We start from the raw sequence: 22837 nt of genomic DNA on the forward strand, positions 1-22837 counted from the left end.
CTAATTGTCTTAACAGTAGGTGAGTGAATGTTGGGAAAATCTACAAAATTCACCCTAGTGCAGAAAGCCTATGCAAAAATCCAGCAACAGCAAAAACCCTAGAGATGTGGTTTCGATACACTACATGATCTTCCACAGTCCCTCTGCTCTTGAAGTGATTTTCACCCTGCTTGAACTTTGTTAAAAACATGTATAAAGAAGCAAAGAACATTTGAGATGAGAAAAGCAACCATGTTAGGATTAAATATGTATGGTAATACCAGTGCTTCTTGTGGAAGTATACAAGAAAAGCAGATGGCTATTAAGCAAAGTAACACAAGACAAGGCATCCACCTCCCTGCAGACTTCTAATATTGTGAGGACAGTTTCCAAGGAGAAAGCTAATATCACTGCAATACTTACTTTTTCCAGTAAAATATATATGATTTTGCAGAACAGGATTCACTTCTGAAGCTGTACCAACAAGTAAATTATTCATAACAGAAGAGATAAAAGACAGAACATTTCACAGAGTAAAATATTTAGACCCCCCCTAGTTCTGAGAGTGTGATCATACACTAACTGGGCATACTGGGAATTGAAATGAACCTAAATTAAGTGGTACAAACTATGCATATAAAATACATAAAGTTGATCAAAAAAAAGAGATCTCCTGTACCTACATTTTATCGTTCATGTTGAACTAGTTCAAACAGAATTAAGCAAAGATGTAATTAATCAGTGCTCTTACATTGTGCTACTTATCAATATGTGAGTGTACAACTTCAATAAAATAGGATGCTTAAAGGGCTGCTAAATATCAATATTCAATTAAATAATGTTAATAAAGCCATTAAAAGAGAATTAACAAGGGTTTACATAGGAAGTATCTCTGCCTGACATTAGGTGGCTCTTTAAACATTTTCTAAAGAAATACTGTAAAAAGCTATTAAAATATTTATGCACCGCTTGCATTAGTTCTATTTAACGGGCATAGCAGCAATAATATCAGCAGTTTAAAATGCCTCGCTTCTCAACACCACATGATTATCCACCAGTTATGAGAGATAAATAAATTCCCAGTTTTAGAATTTTAATGCTTTTTCATTATAAAGAAAAGATCCTCAAATCCTTCATTAAAGCTCACAGCTTCACCAAAATTGGATGCTTCCAACTATTTATTGGGAAACTAATATAAAGTACACTGCAGCAGGAACCTGGGCTGGAGCTTGCCAGCAGGGCTCTCGCCTGCTGCTCAGCAGCTCAGGTAGCCCCAGAGGAAACCTGGGTCTCACCCCAAATCTTTGTTCATTGTGAACTCAGGCCTCGCAGGAAAACCCTTCATGGAGAGCTTAGAAAGCAGGGAAGATTATTTCATTCAAAGAGATTGTGCTGGTGCAGCAGTTCTGGGGTTTGTGGCTCCTCCTCTATTACCGAGTAACAAAAAGCCTCCTAGGACTTGTTAAATTAGCCAGTGTAATGAAGTCCAATTCTGTGTTATTTGCACAGGGACTGGAAAAGATTTCATGTTTCCATGTCCATAAACAAAACCTGGCTCAGCACACCAGGGACTTGAGAGGTTTATAAAATATAAAAGACGTTCACATTAATCTCTTAAACAATTCATTCTCTACGCTGCCCTTTCCTACTAAAGTGAATTCATTACTTCTTAAAAATATATATTTGCTGCTGGCTCTTTTGCTCCCAGTGACTCACTGCTGGACCCCAACACCTTGGGGCTCACTGGCAGGGACAGTGGTGCCTGCCCCTGGGGCTCGTCCAGAGGGGGCGAAGGAGAAGGCACTGCGCCGGCAGCACAAGCACTGGCAGAAAATTGAAGATGCAACTATGTCTCTTCCTGTTGTTACAAGGATTTGGGTCCATAACAATGTCGGTCTTGCTGCAGCAAGAAGGACAGAAAGTCTTTGGGACCGCACCATTGATCTGAGCTAAATTATTACGAGGTGTGGAAATGAAACAAATTAATTCACCCCCTGGAAAACAAAAAATAAACCAGTCCCTCTGATGGTGCCGAGACAATGGTGAGTGTTTTTCTTCCAGGAACTGCTAAGCTAAGAGAAAATTAAATTTGTATAAAAACCCATATTTTTTTCTGAAAATAACAGCACTTATTATTTAAAAAGATCATCTAAATAAAAATATCTTAACAGGAACTGTTTTTGTTTTAAAAAAAAGATATACCAAACCACTATACCTCTGAGTGCGAAGAAAGTCGGGTGCATGTTCTACTTGAGCATTATCCCTACAATAGTTCGGAAATACATTAATTTGCCACAATTTATGTCCACAAAATAAAGTGATGGAGATTTTTAAAGATGATGCAACTCCTTTACGGACAAAGATTGTACTACTCTTCGACCCAAACACAAGGAAAAGTGAAAATAGTGGCTAGTTGCTTTTGATTGCTTTATTTTCAGAAGACACTAATAGCTACCCACTACTTTAACAAAACCAAAAAAATCTTCCTATCACATTCCCTCCTCTCCTCCCCAAATATTTTTGTTTCAGAAGCATTTATGTTACAATCATTGCCGTTTTTATGCTACTTCAACACTATCGCCCAGCTAATAACGTGACATTATCTACTTTGTATTTGGGGGTTTTTTTGCTGTTTATGTAGGTATAAGATATATTCAATTTTTCATTTCTTGTGTAGCATTCAAAATCCCTGCTGTTTCATGAATTAGCTTTTTATTTGTCCAACTAAAACTGCATAAACTATCCAATGGGTCAGTGGAACAAGTTAAACTATTGTAGCTTCCACCAATCCAATCCAATCTCCAACTAGATTAGTTTCAAATCTAATCAAATAATGATACACCTAACAGGCACTAGCCAGATCATAATGGGAGATTTGCCCATTTTCCAGCCAAATGCAGTGGGTCTGAACACTCTTATTTTCATTTTGAATCCTCTGCCAAGTTATCATACAGTCATCTCTCATCCAATGATTGCAGGAGTGTCTTTTTTAAAGTCCATATCCAGCCAGGGGACACATCTAACACAGGAAATGGTGCTGCACCGGACTTGACACGTACTGCAAAGAAACAAATGTGTACGTTGAATTTATGAGTCACCCCCATATATTTATTAAGCATTAAGTTGTGCTTTTACAACTGGTCTTCATCAAAGACATTTCATCTGTTAGCCAAAGCGTCATCTTTTCTAATGACTCATAATGAAGACTCATTCCATTTAGCTTGATTTTACTGGCTCATCAGCCTCTTGTTCTCAAGGGGCTAAGCTGTTCTTTTCAGCATGTTCAACCCACATATAAGTGGCCATTAACTATACTTCTCATTATGTAAGAATCAGCTAATCAAGACTGACCAAGAAATAACTGATGTTGTGATTAAAAAAAGAGAGACATCTGCTTGGAATTATCCAGACCGCTGTTTCAAAACTGATAAGGCATTTGCTGCCTTGGTATTAAATTATAACAAGAATAAATGATGTCGGGGGGTGGTGGGAAGAATGTGGAGTTTGCTTTACCTGTCACTTGAAGGGGAAGGGCTGGAGAGCACAAAATGCAAACAAGGACCTATGTTGAGAAGAAAAGGCAGAACCTGTCTGTAAACAGCATCAAGTCACAGAGGGAAGAAGACAAAAATTCTAGGCTATATTTGAGAGACTGTACGTAATGCTAATAAAACTATTATTTCCGTGGTTTTCAGAGATGTAGTAAAGGCTAAGTTGTAAAAATATCTCTACCGCCATCTCCTAATTGCCATTCAGGTTTAGGTTTTTTTCCTTTTTCTAATATCTAGAAGAAAAATAACATTCATATCTATCAAATTCTTTACTCGTGTAAATCAGGAACCATCCCCCTGAAGTCAGAGTGAGCTGCATATCTGTATTTCTGATTAAGATTGACTAGGAGGCTTGCTTTGCTTTGTTTCTAAACATCATATGCAACTTTTCTGAAGCCAGAAGTTTACTTCTATTGATAAGAGCACAGGAGATACATACTTCCTCTTATTCTTTGTTTTTACAGAAAAACTGTAATAAGTCATGATCTTTTCACACATAAGCACTAGCAAAACACAGATACCAGAATGCTAATCAGATAAAATATGTAACATGATAGAAACTGAACCATAACTAGAGCTGTAACTGAATATAACTGTTTTTTTTTTTCCTTAGGGGAAAAAACAGCATCAGATAGGAAGAGGACAGTGTGCTTTTACTGGACCAAACAACATTGAGAAAGTGCAAATATGTGGGTCAGATGAAGGAACAGGCAAGCTCTGCTCTCATCCCGAGAGGACTCGGGAAGCATAAATTGCCAAGAACAGTCCCATTTCAGGGGAGTAGTACAGCGTGCTCAAATTACCTTATTCATACGAAAAACATACTTCTACACACAGCCAGGTACTCCATTTTTTTCATAGCTATTTCAAATGAACAAGTAGCAGGTAGTAAGATAAAAGCACAGAAATAAATTGGACCAATTTCTTGAAGGAATCTGTCTGGATTACTGAGGCCAGACATCAAAGAGGGGGGAAAAAAGAAGTGCCCTATTGCCAAGCTTATGTTTCCATATATGTATTTCCTCCACACTCAGACTCTTCATATAGACTCTGCTTTTTGAATCATCCCTCTTGGCCGATATTGCAATACTTAGCACTCATATGCTGCTTTTCATCTTCAAAATGTGAACAAATTAATCCTCAAGGCTCCACTCAAAGGAATGAAATAAATAAATACCCCAAGCCCTATTTCCCAGGCGGGCAGGCGGCGGTGGGGAGGTGAGGTGACCTGGCCCAGGGCAAGAGGAGCCGGACGTGGCGCGGGCACCTCCCGGCTGCACACTCCCACCCCACCGCACTTTGCTAGTGGGCATGTGTTTCTTCCTTCAGCAGTGCTTTCTGCCATCCCCTGCAGCCCTGAGAAACTGCTCTGTCACTTGGACAGGAACTGACATTTTCTGGAAAGAGGCTCAAATTTAGCGTCCAGGAAAGTATCTGCGTCTCCTCGGAATCCAGCCCTATACAGAAGATTCTTGTCCTTAAGTACCTTGTGTCTGGCTTTTTCTCTTTCTTTCTTATTTTCCTTCTTCTTTTTCTACCTTTTTATTTTCTTTTTTTTTTTTTTTTTTAAGAGGAAAACCTTCCATAAGTAGATGCAGAGAAACAGCTGTTGCAGCAAGCAGCTCTGCAGACATGCCTGCTGCCTGAGTCACATATGCCTCTCGCAAAAAATGTAAAAGAAACCGTTACATCAGTGATGTTGAATCAGATCGTGCCCAAACAAACATCCAGGGATCGTACTCTTCTCCTGGCGAGGCGGGGCATTAATTCCTTCCTCCCGCTGGCCCTCCTCTTTCCCTGTATTTTGTGAGACAGGAGGACCCATATATTTTTAGAGGGGTCTGTGCACACTGGCCTCTTCACCTGCACTCCTGGCAGAACAGAAAAACTTGAAATGCTGAAGGCTGCCCTACTTTTCTATGGAAATTCATACACACTTGGAAATCCCTTTCAAAGGGGATTTGAAAAAGGGCAAAAAAAAAAAAAAAAGAAGAAAAAAGAAAGAAGGAAAAAAGAAAAAAGGAAAAAAGAGAGACAGATTAGATGAAAATTCGTGTGGAAGTTCCTGCACTCAATTCCTAACTGAGATTTTTAAAGGAAACGAAGGTATGAACTCTTCACGAGATCAGGATGACTAATTTCACTTTAGCCCCTTAAAAATATTCCTACATTCAGTTCTTCATAAACGTTTATTGCTTTAAAGCTACAGGGATGTAAAACCATGTCCCAGGACCTCAAAATACAAATCACTTGGGGTGGAGTGTGTGGGGGATAAAAATGTCTTGTTGGACCTTCATGTACCTGAACTCCATGGCCACAGCATGGCAAAGCTGCCAAACCTTAGGATTTTACCATGACTGTGACAGTATTATTAGGGTTTTGTTTTGGTGTGGGTTTTTTTAACTTATGACGGAGCAGAAAAGCTTGAGGATATGAGTCTTAAATATCACAAGAAAAGAGAAGGTTCAAAAGAACCACAAATACTTGCATTTTTTTTCCCAGTTTGTACTGACACGGACATGTGTTGCCAGGACACAGGACATCCTCCTCCTGCTGTTATCTCCTTTCTGGTACATCCACCACCCAGCTAAAATCCTAGGAGTGCAAACTCAGGGAAGGGACAATTACCTGAACGGACCACGATACAAACAGGTGCCAACAGCAGCAGCAATCTGACATATAGCTTGTCTGTCATATTAAAATATATGTGTTTTAGGGAAAAAATAAGGGGTACCTCTTCCTTGCAGATGTGCAAGGTGGGTCAGAGGGGAATGGCTGAGTGGACGTCTGCTCAGATGCTGAAGATTGATTTACATTTTACATAACTTTGGACATCTATAGACACAAATCGGCATTACAGAACTTGACTCCATTTTTCAATATTCACGATAAGGAAACAATGACAGTTGTGCAGAGTGTGATTCGGGAGGCCAAGTGCAGGGACCCCTGCAACCACACACACACGGACAAGGAGATTGACTGTTGATGCTTCTAGGAATGATCCCCCACAGATTACCAGAAAGGTCTGCAGCAGGTACGTGGCCACTTTTGGTGGGGATCAGTCGCAAGCTGGGAAGCCAGTGCCTGCTTTGGGAGGCACGTGCTGTGCCCATCCCCGTGCCTGGTGGGGATGAGGATCAGGCTCCCGGACAGGGATTATGAGCAGAACTGAATTGTTCCTTTTGAACACTTAATTTCCACATGCAACGTAAAATAAAGGAGAATTCATCTAAGGAACTGTACTTCAGTGTACTCTGTATTTACTAATCCCCTAAAAATAAATACATGACACAGTGAACACTATAAGCAAATTAAATAGCTGGCATCCTTCCCTATAGAATTTTATGAAGACAACACTGTTCTCTCTGCAAAGCCTCCAGGAGAAGTTGCGATCCTAGGAACCAAGCGTGTGCCAGCGAAATGCCACTAGATGCAAAAAGAAAGACGCTGGATGTACTGTCACATATCTGCTCTTATTCAAAGACATTGGACCCCTGGGACTGAGCATCAAAGGGAAAATATCTAATAGAAAACTCATTAAAAGCAGGTTCAGCCTCAATTTTAACTTGAAACCTCATTTACTGTCCTCTCTGTGCTTCCGAAGCCAGAAAGCAATATCCACAAATGTTTCTGAAAAGCAAGAGAATCCTCTCGGTTTTGGCCTGGTGTCTTTACATGTGTTGTGAAAAGGAGACCAAACATCCTGGGTAACATTGGGGCACGTGATGATGCAAAGCAGAATTCAGTGCTTCCCCTTCGCTGCCTGTTGAAACGCTGCTCACTTTTGTTAGAAACAAATTAAAAAAACCCTAACAAACGAAAGTGATCTGAAACCTGCCCAGGCACCAGATAGCAGAAACACGTGAGGAACACCCGGGGGCTTTGTGAGCTAAGCCTGGGTCCAGCTGGATGCACCCACACTTTGCCTGCCAACCTGTGAGACGACTCGGCGCTGGCTGCGAGGCCATCGCTCCTCGGGCGCGTAAGGCTGCTGCGCCACATGGGCTGCCACAGGACTACCAGCAGGAGAGCACAAGGTTGCCAGAAAGCCGTTTTTATCTCTTGTCTCTCCCCATATCATTTATTTTACAGTGCCAGATGATTATATTTTGCTTGTGTGTTCGTTATCATGGTGATCGAGCTGACTCCAGGAGGGAGGGAGCGCACATTCCTATTGTCTCCCTATCGCCAGCTCTCCTCCCCGACCTCTCTGCTGAGCCATGCCGAAATGAAATGCTGAAAACCTCACATTCTGCAGTACAAAGGGAGATTAAAACACAGTTCTGCAAGTATAATATTCTACTGCTGCGGTATATCTAGGGAGCAAAATCGAAAGCAGGCACTTCTTTATTAAATTTATTGCACCAGCAAGTATATTTCCCTCTCCATTGTTGTTATATATTTAATTGGAAGGTACAGCGCTAGGGTTGCTCTGACTGACAGACACTGAACAAGCAAAACTTTGCGTTAACTTGCTTCAAAGCTGTCAACCGATGCAGCACTGGAAACTATCAACCTCAGGAAAACACTCGCGCAGGGAAAGCAGTACCTGCCCTACCCATCAGACTAATTTTTTTGCGAACTAGATTTGTAGTTCTGCGGTACATACAGAAATGTTAAGCTTCCCCATATCGCACTTTTCCCATCTGAGAAAGGGGATCGCTCCCCAAGTCCTTCACACATCACAGAATCACAGGATGTTAGGGATTGGAAGGGACCTCGAAAGATCATCTAGTCCAATCCCCCGCCGGAGCAGGATTACCTAGATCATATCACACAGGAATGTGTCCAGGAGAGTTTTGAATGTCTCCAGAGAAGGAGACTCCAAGAAGACAAGAAGGAGACTCCAAGGAGACAAGAAGGAGACGTGCCAGGGCTGCAACGCAAGGACGGAGCAGCACTGGCTCTCCTGACCCCACGCACTCCCCCGGGCCCAGGGTTTGGGCTGTGAATAGGACACAGTCCTCTCTTCTCTCCAGGGGACTCGGCTCAGCCCCGTTGCCCTGCTGTTTTATGGGGCATGGGAAGAGAAGCAGCTTGGCCGTGTTAGGATTATGACATTCAGCCACAAGAAGGTCTCCAGAACAGAAATTCCAGTCTTTTTATCCTCTCTGCTTCCAGTATATTCTATCAGCATATAAATATCTTCTTTCATTGTTCCTTTCTGTTGGTGTATTTATATAAGGAGAGGAAACAAGAAAGCAGCAGTTTCTCTCCTGATGGAGCTGAACCCTTTCACTCCAACAGACAGCTCCAAAACGACGCAGCCAAAGGTAGCCCCAACCATACAACCTCGACTACCATTGCTGGTACCAACCTGTGCTAATACTCACTCAATTATAGACCAAACCTTGGTATCTCGATGCCCACACTTAAATATGGCATCCTTACACCACAAAGCTATAGCAAATACCTGCACCCTTAGAGCCACAAATCAGTACCATCATTAATGCAGCTGAACCTTCACATTTCAGTGTGGTGCAGACCATTTGACTGTTGCCATTACAGAAGGGAAAAATTTTTACTTCCATTAAAGTGAAACTTTTACTTCAATTAAAGTGAAACCCCAACTGTCAGCCCACACTGAAACACTGCAGTACAGCTGCCAACTCCAGTGTTTGCAGATAAAAGTCAGGGTCACAGTTTTTTGGCTAAGTTACAGCACAGAATTATAATAAATATATTCTGAGAGGTCCCATTTCTCTGTTTGGTATTTGTTTGTTTACATTTGTTTCCTCTATCTGTATGTCAAGGCATTGGTTGTATATAAGCATGTCAATTCATTAACAAATTTTGTCAGCTATTTCCTTTGGCACTGGGAACGGGTTGTTTCCCTGCTAAATTAATCCAGCTAGAGTGTCACTTGCACACCAATCAGCGCTCCTATTCAGGAAGGTCAGACAGAAGAGAAGAGACAACTACTTTTTTTTTTTAAACCAAAAAAAAAGAATACAAAAGATTTCTGAACACTACAGCCTCTTTGGAACATGTCACACTGGTACTATGCCTGAAGATGCCTATTGCCTGCTTTTCTGACCAAGGGAATACTGCTGGAACCTCCTCTGTCCTGGAGTTAAGCTTTAAAAGTGACCTCTGATACTGGACCATTACATCCCAATACATCCCTGGTACTGTGTCTCCATGTAAGAGTGGTAAACATGCAAGGGGGACAGCCACAGATGCTCTAAACTTCTGGACATCTCTGGGATCCTAGGGGATTTAAAGGATAAGATGGAGACTTATACCATGGCCTGTGGTGGATTTTGCCTCCTGACAAAATAGAAGGATTTTTACTGGGGGAATAAGAGGCAGCAATCTAACCTCATATACTCCCTTTTTTATATTGCTTTGTTAAAGGCTGTGTTATAAACCTGACAAAAAAGAGCATAATGTTATGGGGAAAAGAATAGTAAACTCCGCTTCTGTGAAATACTTGAGCTTTGTCTTTCCATTTCCACGTTCCCCTGGACACTGCCAATGGCCCATCAGCCACAACCCGCTGATCACACCCTCACTGCTCCCTCTGCAAAGCTGGTCAATGAAGTCCCACCAGGAGGAACTGCCCAGCACCTGAGATGCTGCCAATGACAATGTCCTCAGGGCAAAGCCATCCTACCTCTATACTTGCCCTCACATGCTCTTGACTTGTCTCAGCTTTTTATCTTTATCTGCCATAGAGACTCAGGTATATACAGGAGTCAGCATTGAAAAAGCTCTCTAACATCTGTTCAGGGTTATATTTCTTTGACATTCATAATTATGACCTTTGTCAGCAAATCATTTAAGCATGAAACTAATTTTGAAAATAAGTAATTCCACTGACTTTACCTGGATTACTCATATGTTTAAAGCTAAAAGAACGCTTAAGTTCCTTGCTGTATACAGACCTATTTCTGACAGTGTAAAATGCTTCCAATTGCAGAAGAACAGCCAGTAGTCACATACCGTTCCACTCTCCAACTCAGATTTAATCTTACAGGGGTTTTGTTTCATTTATACAATAGTAAGCCTGCTTTCCTCTAAGACCCACATGATGCAATCAACTTTAAAGGAATTTATATGTGCATACATTACTGTCCCTCGCACAACAGAAGTGCATCAGTATTATTGATGTAATGCACACCAGTACAGTCAGCTGCTCTGAAGGGTGGTTTATTTTGCAGCTGATCGATGATTTGCTGATTCTGGAAATCTCTCCATATGACAAGTGTTTCTAAAACATTTAAAGTACTACAGAGCTTAAGGTTCTCAAGAGTGCAATCATATTTTGCAACTAAATCAAAGTAAGAAATGTACTTGCAACGTAAGCTCGCTAGCAGGTTTTCTGTGATTGACAAATTGAATTCGCAGCAAATAATTTTGTTTTTGTAATTACAAATGTGCAATGCCTGAAAAAAAAATTGCTAAGGTATTTAATGAATATGTACAAAAGCAAACTTAACACCTGGAAACCATAGAGAAGATTTTAAATCCTAAGCTGTGAAGTTAGGTACCAGTAACTCTTCCAGAACTAACTTATAACATCTTGCCCAATACATATGAACACATCTTGCTGAGTCTAAGTATCAGAAAACACCAAACTGACATTAAACATTTCCATAGATAACAGATGGTTTAACACATCGGTCCCCACTTGGGGTTGCCTAATGCATCTGAATCATGTTTTGAAACATAACTCAAGGTTTGGAAAATCTCTAAGGTTTTCAATAAATGGAGTTTAATGTCAAGGCTACTCAAAGCAGCTGTTTCTACTAACCATGGAAAATCGCATCCAGTTTTTTTTTTGCATGACCCAATGCAGAAATTATGTAATTTGGGGGTCCCATCCACCTCCACCCCCATCATTCTCCAAGGAATAACATGCTTTACATGAACCTACAGCAAAATAACAGCACATGTATCAGAGCTTCATATGTGTTGTCACTTATTACTCAAGAAAAGCTGTTTGCGTTTAGCGCTCTACTTCTACCTAAAGCACGCTGATTTAATGGCTACTCCAATGCTCAGCATCAATGCTTTCAAGATATTTGAGCTGCCTGTTTCATGCCAACATCAGGAAGATGGAGCAGGCTGGAGGAGACAGAGTCTGTATGCACATCTGCTGGTCCTCTCTGCAGCCTTGGAGACTCATGGGCAGGAGCTGGAGCACAGAAACATTGCTCCCTTCTCCAGGTATGCGATGACCTTCTCACACTCTACAGTCCATAATCTACCGTAGGTCCAATCTGGCCCGCTGTCACCAGCCATTATTCCCCATCCTCTGCTCTGCAGAAATGCATTCTCTCATTTCTCTCCTGGACATTATTTTTTCACTCCATGAACCTGCAGGGCCCCCTGGAAGGTTGATCCACGCTGCTTGCTTCATGCCCCAAACACCTCGCCTTCTCTGCTGCCACTTGCCTTTCCACGCCATTGACAACATGCCCAACACCATCATTACAGGCAGAAGAAATGCAACCACCAATTTCCACAGCCAAGCACAGAGGCCTTGAGATTGTCTGCCCTGGGGAGCACAGACCAGTCGTGCAGACGGATGTTATTTACAGAAACAGGTAACAAACAGACCTACACACACTCCCACCAAAGCAACTTCTGCACGCACTTGCACCACCCAGACCATTATTTCTTCTGAAAACCAAAGTCAGTAATACTGGAGAAAAGGGAAAAATGATTTTGCAAAACCATGACCAACTTTTTTCCGTGATTTGGGATCTATGAACTGCCTCGTATGCTACAAATCCCAAACACAGGCAAGGCTAATTGTAGCATTTCACACTACTACCTAGAAGCTCCTGCTAAGATGAGGAACCTCATGTTGTTAACACCATACACAACTCCTCTAGAATGGAAATCTTCTGCTGAACAGCCCACCATAGAGATAGGTAAACTAAATAATAATCGTTGATAAATACTATATTTCTTAAGGAGCAGATCTTAACATCTCCAAATCTGGTTAGTCAGACACTCATAGAGTTAATTTACTGTACTTTCACGTCCTGCTTCTAAAAGAGGTGGAGGTTGCATCTGCCAGTTTTCTAAATCTGACTTTATTACAGGTACAAGAGAGCTTGGTATGTTCAGCGAGGTCTGTATTAGCAGTTTTATGTTCTTTTAATCGCTGACATGGAATGTAAATAGTTTCCTCAATTGCTGCATACTTCCCATTCCTGAAGCAAGGCACACCCTTTGACAAAGATTAAGAGAATATAAAGTTAAATCCCTGCTTACTAAAGGAATTAAATCCTCCTCCAGTTACCGAAACAGAGCAACCTATGCATAGGGGATCTACTTCAAGGATAGGAAATGAACAACTCAGGAGCATTAAAAGTAATGTAAAGAAGGATCAAGATTTAGGCCTCATCTTGAATAATAAAGTGAACTGGATTTTGTCACAGCTGGATAATGTTAGGGTTCATCCAAATGACTGGAAATAAAAAACATTTTGTGTTGTTGTACTACAGAGGACTAAAGAGGTGCCCCATCATTTTCCACTGAACTTGTCCATCACCAGCCCAAGGCAGCACGTACCCGGACTCCCTTGGACATTTTCTTTCACATGCACATTCCTTCATCTTAACACATAAAGCTGCACCGCTTAAGTCTGTGGTCTCTCTATTACAGTAAAAGAATACCTCTGCTGCTTTTATTTTACAGCAGGGAAACCTATAGAACACATAGATCCTTGCTAACATCTCTAGAAAGTTTTCCCTAGGCTGAAAGTGATCTTTGGTTTTCCTTTGACAAACAGCACATAGCTGTCCTGATCTGTATTCCCTATATACTTGAGATGGTCTTAGAGGAAAAGCAGTTGAACAGTTGAGAAGGTAGACTAAGACTTTGATGACTTTGATTCCACCTGAAACGGACTTTCAGAGAAATTACTTCATTTCTGTATGGTTCTGGACCCCTTTGCAAAAACTCTGATGGGTTTCTGCCCATGGGACCATCTCTACAGCAGCCCCTGGTATCCCTCTCTGAAAGCTTAGGGGTATGAACAGGAGTTGTCAAGAGCACAGGGAAGAAGATGCACTATATACAGCCCACAACCAAGGGCTCAAGGCCAGCTTTGGTCACAGTCCTCACGAACAGCACAAACATCCCATCATCAGCCCCTTGCCAGCAAACCCAGAGAGCTCCCGTTTAAAAGTCCAGCAGGGGTTAAGCCTAAACTCTTGACGCATCTTCCCCGAGCAGATGCCGATGGCCACTGCACAGGGGCAACCATGGTCACAGGCAGCGTTAGGAGGGACGAGTGCTCCAAAAAAAGTTCCAAAGACTGTAGGATTTTCCACATTACTGTAAATGAAAGGCCTTACCACGGGAAAGGAGGACAAACCCAAACGAAATACAAATAACGATCAACAGGAAAACACTGAGAGGCAACATGTCCATTTTCAGTGCCAAATAAATGCAGATGACCACAGAGATTCTTGCTCTATAAGCAGTGTGCAAATACACACAATCCAAAGTGGAATAAAACACTCTTGTTAGGGGCCTGCTCTGTAAGGGACCAGTAGCAAACTTGGCCCCAGGTTACTTTTAAACCATCAATTTTAAAATTATAACCCTTCTCTGAGGACCCGAAGTACAAAGTGAACATGCAACAAGGGTACTTACTCATTCCTCTCCAGATTGATGACTAGATGTTTACTTTCAGCTTGTATTACAAACTGCAGCAGTGCTGGGTGATTCTGAAAAAGAAAAACAAAGTTGGCTGAGTCCAAGCCCAGAGCTCATCATCCTGCACCCTGCTCTGCCAAGGAGCTGGGCACACGTCTGTCATTGCAGGATCAGGCCCTGCTTGGGAGGAGCAAGCAGCTACAAAGAGAAGTGTTTGCGGTGTCACAGCTCTTCAGCTGCAGCTCAGTGCGAACAAACGTCAAGAGGCAGCACAGTGCTGCAGGATTTCACACCCGGGTCTTCTAGACACCATGGTGCGCCCTCAAGCAATTGCATCCCTTGCAACTTTGCACATCAGAGCACATCTTGCCTGGGAAGATAAGCACAGCGATGCAGTACACATCGCTTCCAGGAGACATCTGATAACAGTTTTGAATTTTCTCTTTTTCCTCTCCATATAACAGCATAACTACATTAAACACTAATACAATCTCTCATTAATGCTCAGTCTTGCTGTACTAATTTTTAAAGCGACGTACAGGTAATCAGGTTGGGGCTTTGCATGACCGTTTTCAGTTTAAGATCCCTGCGTTCAAAGCTAGTACCTCCTGCACTAGGAGCAGAACTGTTAGTGCCATGACCACGGTCAGCAGGGCGGCTCTAACAGAAATGATTTTTCCCTTAAGGCTGAGTACGCTAAATATTCACATGTAGAACTGCACATGTGATCTAAGACCATCATGGAAACTAAACATGAAGTACAGTCATGCTCAACTGTTTTTTTTCCCTATAAACAGCTAAATATTTTAATAATGTATTTTAAACTTTTCTTAAGGAATAATTAAGTTTTAGCTTAAAAAAAATAATTGGTGTTGGAGCAATTAGAAATATGGTCAACAGTGTTATCAAGTAACTCTGTGAGAACAATAGACAAAGTATTTCACAGAATCACAGAATCAATCAGGTTGGAAGAGACCTCTGGGATCATTGAGTCCAACCATTGCCCTGACACCACCATGGCAACTAGACCATGGCACTAAGTGCCATGTCCAGGCTTTTCTTAAACACATCCAGAGATGGTGACTCCACCACCTCCCTGGGCAGCCCCTTCCAATGTCTAATGACCCTTTCTGAGAAGAAATGCTTCCTAATGTCCAACCTGAACCTCCCCTGATGAAGCTTGAGGCTGTGTCCTCTTGTCCTATCGCTAGTTGCCCGGGAGAAGAGGCCGACTCCCACTTCACTACAACCTCCCTTCAGGTAGTTGTAGACTGCAACATGTATATGTTGTATATGTATTTGTACATATACAAGTATTTAAGAGAATTTTCTAAACAAGACATCAACAGGAGAGCACACGGAAATCCCAGTCGCACTCCAGCATGGAGCAGGGCTCAGGACATCTGGATTGCATTTTCAGCACCAGCATGACTGCGTGCAATCTTCATGTCACCATTCCCCTGATTATAAAACAAGTTCTTTTTCATCTCAAGCATCCGAAGGTAAATCCATTATTTTTTGGAAGCTGTGAAAGAGCATCAGAAAGGTCTGGTGATCCATTCGCCCGCGGAGGCTCAAACACTTGTTTGCAGAAAGGGGCAGTGCACCTCTACAGGCTCTTGAAACTGTACTTCAAATGAGAAAGCACAGTTTACGATATGCTAGCTACTCTTAATCCAAAAGACTGAACTCACATATATTTTAAGACTGTTTACACTTAACTTACATTTCATTAAACAAACTCACTGGATTGCGAGACAGTATTTCCTTGTTTTGAAATTCCGGCAGTAGCTCAGTAAATCAGTTCTTCCTCTGTACACTCAATATGCTTTTCTGAAGATTTATGTCAGCCAACTGCATTACTGAAGCAGGATAATTTTAGGGTTATAGTATATAATTGATTTATTGAGAAATGTGTCTGAATTTGTGATTGCTACAGCGGTGCCTTGATGGAGCCCCGGCTGTGTGACACTCAGAGCACCCCGCCCACGAAACGAAATTATTTTTAAATTATTTGGAAAATTGTAGATGTTTATTAAAAAGTGAAATTATAAGAAGGCTGTCGTAGACTAAACAAAACTGTAATTTTGTTATAATAAAAAATAGCTGACAACTCCCCAGTGCTCTCAGACATTATTAAGCACAGACTGTGACTGAGATACCATTCCTTTCTTTTAAGTGTCCTGCCCCACTGCTCATGCAAATTCAAACATGTTTTCCCTCTCCCCATGCAAAACAACAACAATAGTGGAATTCTGCATCTATGTGAACTTTGCAGAAACTGGATCCCACCAGAATGCTAAATAAATGCTTCAGACTATTCTTGGCATTCAGCAAACACATGGGAGTCATTTATTGGCATGAATATTTAGAAACAGTGTTGATTACCACTATAATGTCAGTGCATTGGTTCCAAACCCTGTAAGATATACGTACTATAGCGTTTTGAGAGAGTAAAATACAATTAATTACAATATAACACAGTAAATAATTAAGATATTGCAGTAGCACAAATGGATTCTCTTCAGCTAAAGGCCCTGTCAATATGTAAATGATAACTATGCTTATTCATGAGTTCACAGTGGTACTTATTTGACAGTCAATTGATGTTAGTAAGTTGTAAAGTTAAAAAAGCAGCTGCAGAATAAAACAGACTGTTACAAGACAAAAACATCTCTCAGAGAATTCCTAAAGCTGAAACTTCTTGTTATGGAGCACAATGATGCCCCCAGTTAGGGTGCTGCACGGCTTTGCATGAGACCCAGGTTCACATTCTTGCTTTATCATAGATTTTTCTTTCAAACTAATGGCTCATTTCCTTGTTTGCCATCTGGGAAGAGATGAAACTATATTTCTTCTTATTCTGACTGGCAGTCATAAGCATAAATACAGTAAAAATTACACACAGCTCAGGTGGTTCAGTGACTGGAAACATGTAAGCACTTAAAATGGTACTTTTATAATGTAAAAGAAAAATAAGTATCGTTCAGAAAGGGCATTTTAGGTTTGTGGGGTTTTTTTTCCCCTTTCTTTAACGTATACACTTGTGAAACGAACTCAGACCTTGGACTTCACATTTTTTTTGCAGCAGTGGTGGAGTCTCCCCTAAAGTATTTCCACTGTTCTGCTATAAGACCTTAAAAGCTCATTTTGAATCTCATGAAGCACCAAAATACTCTCCCCTTACAATCAATATTTTCAAAACGTAGATGCAAGATGAAATGGGAATTACTAGAAATACAGATATTAGATCGCTCTTTTCTATTTTCTGTTTAAAATAACCAAAAAAGCACGTTGTGAAGGCACATACTCTTCCGCTCAGAACATTTCAGAAAGAACCACTTGTTATAAGCCTTTCTTAAGAACCATAAAAAATAATTTCCATGCTGATACCACAACTTATTCCCATACTGATCCCTTTAAAATTATCAAATGTGAAAGTAATGAGAGTAGCATTATTTAAACCATAATAATTTTGTATGATTCTACCTTCTTTTCTCTACAGACTTAGGTTGTCTAGTTCTTTCTACTCTTAAACTACAATTTGCTGCTTTCTTTTTGGCAATGCTTTTTGTGGCATAAGAGATTTCATCAATGCACACAAACTGTTCCCTGATATCCTAAGAGGCAGAACTGACTTCAGGATGATTGAAATAGTACTCTCCATAACTTTCTTCTCTTATTTAGAGGATTTACTTTCAAAATCTACATCAAATTGTATCAGCAGAAAAGGAAAAGTATTTCCTCCATTAATTTGCCCCTTGCTTGTTTGCTTGCTGAGGGACGTTGGTTTGAATTGGCATTAGTGAAACAAAATTCTGAAGTAAATTAGTGAAACAATAAGTTAAGGCCAAGCAAGAATTCTCTCTGATAAAGCAGATAAAAGCACTACTTGAACAACTGGAAGCTGGTGAGACAGTAGCCAGTTTCTGAGTCAGAAAAGTTATCTTGTTTTCTTGCAATGGAATTAAAATCACTATGCACTAGTAAAACCAGTTTAACTAGTACATGTTTTTAAGGTGCTATTATTTTTTTCCCTTTTAAATCACATTGATCTCCAGATCGTCATATAGAAAGAGAACAGAAAGGATGGTTTGGGGATTAAGGGCTTCCCCTGTGAACTGGGAGATGGTGTTGGGAGCCCAGCTCTACCACTGACTTGTGTCTTGGCTGGGACAACTGCGTTTCATCGTGGGCAACAGCAAAACCCTCCAGTCGAGCCAAACTGTTACACCTCAGAATCAGAGAATCAATCAGGTTGGAAGAAACCTCTGGGACCATTGTGTCCAACCATTGCTCTGACACCACCATGTCAACTAGACCATGGCACTAAGTGCCATGTCTAGTCTTTTCTTAAACACATCCAGAGATGGTGACTCCTCAACTCTTCTTGTGCTTCACTTACCCTTTCTACTTATTTTCTCCAATGTGCCTCCACAAAATGGACATGGCAATAGTTTTCATCCTCCTGTCTTTGTCTACTTAGCACGTAAACTGTTTTAAAGGCATGCTTCCTACACACAGAGGTGAGCAAAGAGGCACCTTCCTTCTGGTGAAGGCATCAAGGCATTACAAGAACTGTGGCTGAAAAATGGCAATAACACCTTTTTTTCCTTTAGTTGCTCATGTTTTATCGCATCACCATGAATACCAAGACAGAGTCTCAATAGCAGATTTTGCAACCCTCATACCTTCAGGAACTACTTTCTATTAGTAAGGATACGACAGCCTCAAAAAAAACCAACTTAGTTTTTATGCCTGAAATCCTAGTAGCTGTCCATTTGGAGCAGATTTGTTCACCTGGGTGGGATGCCCATTCTGGAATTTGAATATGAAGTAGTTGTCACTGAACATATTTTTCTGCACAGTAATCAAGGAAAAAGTCTTAATCACTGATGGATCATCTTTTCCTGTGGGCTGTGGAGTTGACAGGAACTGTGAGCTTTTCCCTTGATACTGACTGTGGAGAATGGGACAGAATACTTCAAGTAATTTCTCATTACATTTGAGAAGACAGAAAACTGATGAAGTGGACAGTTCTAGTGCATATATCTTTGCAACTTCCTCTCTATAAAAGATAAAGGATTTTATTGGATTAAGATACATGAGTTAGACCAGCACGTACAACTTTAAATAAAAAAATATTCTAGCAGTTACATAATAGAAATAAAAGGAAATATCTATAGACAAGGGAAAGAGCGTAAATAAACTCAAAACAGCAGCATTAATTCATTCAGAAAGAGAAATGCATTTTCAGCTGCATCAGATGTCCAAATCCAGCATTTGAGGACAGAGATCAGCACAAGAAATAGAACCAAAAGGGATGATTTTGCTTCTGTGGTTTCAAAGTTTTAAATTATATACTAACATGGTAGACTGAAATAGGCAGGTTTGTTTAACCTAACAAAGTGTGTTCCAGTCCCTACAGAGCTGCTATTAACTTCACTAAAGCCAACCTTGCAACAGGGTCAACTCTGCTTGTACGGTCAAGTTGAGCTACACTCATGAAGTGCCTGTCACACGCCAGGCCACAGTTTGCATGAACTGACCTGACAGGTCACTGGTGGGACACTCCTAGTCTGAAATCAGTCAAAATTGGCAAGATGGTAAGGAAAAAAATAATTATAAGGAGAACTATGGATTGCAACTAGTTGTATGCCACAAGGCTCCTGACATTCAACATGGAGTAAAAATGAAAACGCAGTGAAAACTCTAGACTGTCACATTTAATAATTAGTTGCCTGGGCTTTATTTGAAGTAAGAGAAGTCACATCATCAGTGACAGGCTCAGGAGAAGGGATTCAGGAAGCCACTCCAGCCTTGCACAAAGCTTGTGATCGCTGTACCAGACCATAGTAACAAAGTATGATTTTCCCATAGGATGAAGATAGAGACGAGTGTCATTTATTTTGACCAGCTACCACAAAGCCAGCCAGGCTCTGATGGGTATGTGGTCATGGATGGTAGCTTAACATGGTGTAATACAAGACAGTCAGATGCACAAGCAAATCAGTGTTTGTTCATGAAAACAGTGAGAGGAATAGTGAAGAGACATGTCCATAATGTGGAGAAACCAGGATATGTTTCTGAAACTTCAGCATGTATTTAGAATGAAACTAAACCCATAGCTCATTCATGCAGAAATTACCTACTCACAACTGGCCACAGAGAGCCAATGAGGACTGTTGGTTTTTTGGTTACCTGATTTCCCCCAGCATTAACACACATCAAACCAGACTTGATGATGTGATAGTCCAAGCACTCTACCAGAGGATAATTTGGGGGTATTTTTTAATCCAGAGTCTTAAACAGTGCAAAAATCACCAACATTTACTTTAAGGGTAAGACCCTATTTACTTTCTCCTCTATGCTCCAGAAAACAGAAATTCCAACAGAAAAAAAGTGAGGGTCATAAGTTTATGTTGTCTTTTAAGCATAGCTCTGAAAATGAAGGACTTTTGAGATATATCAGATAGTTACATTCCACACAGATCTAGATGCTTTTTCTTGTATCTGAAGAGCTAACATCAGGAATTAGAGATTGCATAACCGAGGAAAGAGTACATTATTTCCAGGAGGGATAAAGTCAATGCCATTTTCTGTTATCTATATGAAAATACCTTTTTTCCCCCCCTTATTTATCACACACTGATGTTCTGTGTTGGTGCCTCCATAAGCTAAAAGGTATGTTGATAGGTATCAGATCTTTGGGCTCGTATTACTCCTCTACTATCTGTAATACAGAGATAGGGAAAAGCTGGGAAATCTATACGAAATAAAGCCACCTAGGGAATCGTACCGTGATAACTGGAATTCAATCCGACACATGCAAGCTGTCTACAGAGTATATACATTTAAGACAATTACAATCAGCAACGGATACTATAAATTCCGTGCATTGCTTTTAAATCGATCAGTATTTTCTCCTTTTCTTTTGGCTTTAGTTTAGAACTAAACACAATAGGCCATGTTTCTTGCAAACACCTCCAAAACCAAGTGATATTTCATGAGGACATGAAAAATATAAACATCGAATTCATATTGTTTTGCAAGTTCCTGAGGGCAGTGAATTCAGTTGTGCTTTCCTTACTGTCAAATGACAAGCATATATCCCTGTGGCTGTATATAATGAATAACAACAAAGACAACAGAGTGTTTTGCAGTTGGGTTTTCTTCTTTTTTAATGCCGTAGCAAAGAATCACAGCACCTTAACAAATTGGCTGAGCCACTCCAATAATGTAGGAAGCCAAAGAACTTCCAAGTTTGTTCCCAACTTTGAAATAAAGCGATTCTTTGAAAACAGAATGGCCATACTCTTCTCTTTCTTGCTGACTGTACAAATAGATCACAGAATGTTCACAGAATCACAGAATGTTCGGGATTGGAAGGGACCTCGAAAGATCATCTAGTCCAATCCCCCTGCCGGAGCAGGATTACCTAGACCATATCACACAGGAACGCGTCCAGGCAGGTTTTGAATGTCTCCAGAGAAAGAGACTCCACAACCTCTCTGGGCAGCCTGTTCCAATGTTCAGTCACCCTCACCGTAAAGAAGTTTTTCCTCATCTTTATGTGGAATCTCCTGTGTTCCAGCTTGCACCCATTGCCCCTTGTCCCGTCAATGGATGTCACTGAGAAGAGCCTGGCTCCATCCTCATGACACTTGCCCTTTACATATTTATAAACATTAATGAGGTCACCCCTCAGTCTCCTCTTCTCTAAGCTAAAGAGACCCAGCTCCCTCAGCCTCTCCTCATAAGGGAGATGTTCCACCCCCTTAATCATCTTCGTGGCTCTGCGCTGGACTCTCTCTAGCAGTTCCCTGTCCTTCTTGAACTGAGGGGCCCAGAACTGGACACAATATTCCAGATGCAGCCTCACCAGGGCAGAGTAGAGGGGGAGGAGAACCTCTCTCGACCTGCTAACCACACCCCTTCTAATACACCCCAGGATGCCTCTGGCCTTCTTGGCCACAAGGGCACACTGCTGGCTCATGGTCATCCTGCTGTCCACTAGGACCCCCAGGTCCCTTTCCCCTACGCTGCTCTCCAACAGGTCTATCCACAACTTATACTGGTACATGGGGTTGTTCTTGCCCAGATGCAGGACTCTACACTTGCCAGATGCAAGATTCTTCTATCTGGAAGGCATAATTTCTAATCTAATTTTTTTTTCCTTTCTTTTCTTTTTTTTTTTTTTCCCTTTTTCTTACCTCTTTGTATAGCAAATCAACCTGCTGCTTGGAGGCAGTCAGGCTTTTCCACCCTCTTCTTTTCCCACTTCCTACACTGTTGCCCACCACAAGACATGGCAGAAACTATCGCACATGAGGTCCTAAAGCAGGGACAAGGCAAAGGCAGCAGCTCTTCCGCCCCCTCCCTGGCTTCCTTACAGAGATAGAAAACCACATCATGGAGCTTATGTGACATGCACAAACCAGGAGCAACAGGATAACCTTGGGAATGATCCAAATTCAGCAGATTTCGCTTCATAAGTTAAAAAGATTTTCAACTAAAATGTAAAAAAATAAACGTTTATGTGCACTGCCTCTCTACCACTGGTAGTCCCAGCCTCTGGCCATCGGGTTATTTGGCAACATCTGCTGAAGCTCCTACAAATCCCCGTAAAGGGCTATTTAAATTAACAGTTCCTTGCTCACTGTTAGTGTCCCAGGATCCCTATCCAG

General features: G+C 41.1%; 1 protein-coding gene across 1 annotated transcript in view; it reads right to left on the reverse strand.

The window, feature by feature from the left end:
- The window catches only part of ADAM12 (ADAM metallopeptidase domain 12), a 188849-nt gene that overhangs the window by 122958 nt on the left and 43054 nt on the right, over nucleotides 1-22837 (reverse strand). The window contains exon 3 of the mRNA XM_068397466.1: nucleotides 14148-14221. Within this exon, the coding sequence (XP_068253567.1) occupies nucleotides 14148-14221 (74 nt within the window). The remainder of the gene's footprint in view (nucleotides 1-14147; nucleotides 14222-22837) is intronic.

The sequence above is a fragment of the Nyctibius grandis genome, chromosome 4 (genome assembly GCF_013368605.1).
Source record: "Nyctibius grandis isolate bNycGra1 chromosome 4, bNycGra1.pri, whole genome shotgun sequence".
Lineage (NCBI taxonomy): Eukaryota > Metazoa > Chordata > Aves > Nyctibiiformes > Nyctibiidae > Nyctibius > Nyctibius grandis.